General features: G+C 42.6%; 1 protein-coding gene across 3 annotated transcripts in view; it reads left to right on the top strand.

Annotated features, from left to right (window-relative positions):
- Positions 1–1,153, top strand: part of prkd2 (protein kinase D2) — a 32,623-nt gene that overhangs the window by 28,055 nt on the left and 3,415 nt on the right. For all 3 annotated transcript variants that reach the window (XM_005720872.1, XM_005720873.2, XM_005720871.1), the window contains 2 exons: positions 539–700; positions 945–1,043. In XM_005720872.1, coding sequence (XP_005720929.1) covers positions 539–700; positions 945–1,043 — 261 coding nt within the window. The remainder of the gene's footprint in view (positions 1–538; positions 701–944; positions 1,044–1,153) is intronic.

The raw sequence follows: 1,153 nt of genomic DNA, 5'->3' as shown, positions 1-1,153 counted from the left end.
AAACCATTTAACATTTTCATTCATGCCAAATATGTGACAGGGAAAGACTTCACATTAACAACGTCTGTTTAAAATATATATTTTTGAAAAATAACAACGTATGTCTGATTTCACCTTCTTGGGCGGCAAACTTTTTCCCCCAGCAGATGGAGGTAGTGGTGCACTAGTCAGTCTGAACTTCCCCCTGCAGCTCGGCATTTTACACAAATGCAGTTATGCAGTCATTATTATTTATGGAACATATGTCATATGTGTGACTTCTGCCGAATACTTATATTGTTTGCCAAAACCGAGTTTATAAATTTTCTCATCTCTGCTTCCTTCTCCTGTGGTTTACTGTCTGGTTGTCACGGTCTGGTCCTTTCTGTTTATCCCCTCCTGTGATGTTCTTCCTGTATTGCCCAATTTATATTTGCTTCTTAGATTCACACTCTATCACAGTTTATTTCTGGTATTTCATCTTTTTACACACAACATATTTTTTCTTATCGTCCGCCTTCTCCCCACACTCCCCTCACCCTTCTGTTGTTTCTCTCAGAGTTTACGTCATCTGGGCATTGTAAACCTGGAGTGTATGTTTGAAACCCCAGAGAAAGTGTTTGTGGTCATGGAGAAACTACACGGTGACATGCTGGAGATGATTCTCTCCAGCGAAAAAGGCAGATTGCCCGAGAGGCTCACAAAGTTCCTCATCACGCAGGTGTGTATGCATTTTAAAATAAGTCCCATAGCGGTAGAGAGTGGGTAGTAGAGACCCACAAGACTAAAATGGCATTCTGATGCTGCAGTGTTTCGCTGCATGCTTCCTCTGCTGTCATGATGAACATTTACTGAACCTTACATTTCTGCATATTCTAAAACGAAGCTTTGCTGTGTTTGATTTTGTTTCGGATCATCTTGCTCCCGTGGTTTTGGGTATGCACATGACGTCGGTGTGCATGCAGATTCTTGCAGCTCTGAGGCACCTGCACTTTAAGAACATTGTTCACTGTGACCTAAAACCTGAAAATGTGCTACTTGCCTCTGCCGATCCCTCCCCACAGGTAAAAACACACACACACACACACACACACACACACACACACACACACACACACACACACACACACACACACACACAGATGGATTTCCCAAATCTGAGCTGGGGAAAGTA

Source organism: Pundamilia nyererei, unplaced genomic scaffold (genome assembly GCF_000239375.1).
Source record: "Pundamilia nyererei isolate P.nyererei 1_Seehausen unplaced genomic scaffold, PunNye1.0 scaffold00003, whole genome shotgun sequence".
Lineage (NCBI taxonomy): Eukaryota > Metazoa > Chordata > Actinopteri > Cichliformes > Cichlidae > Pundamilia > Pundamilia nyererei.
The sequence above is the reverse complement of the archived record's forward strand: the minus strand, read 5'-3'. Positions and strand labels throughout refer to the sequence as shown.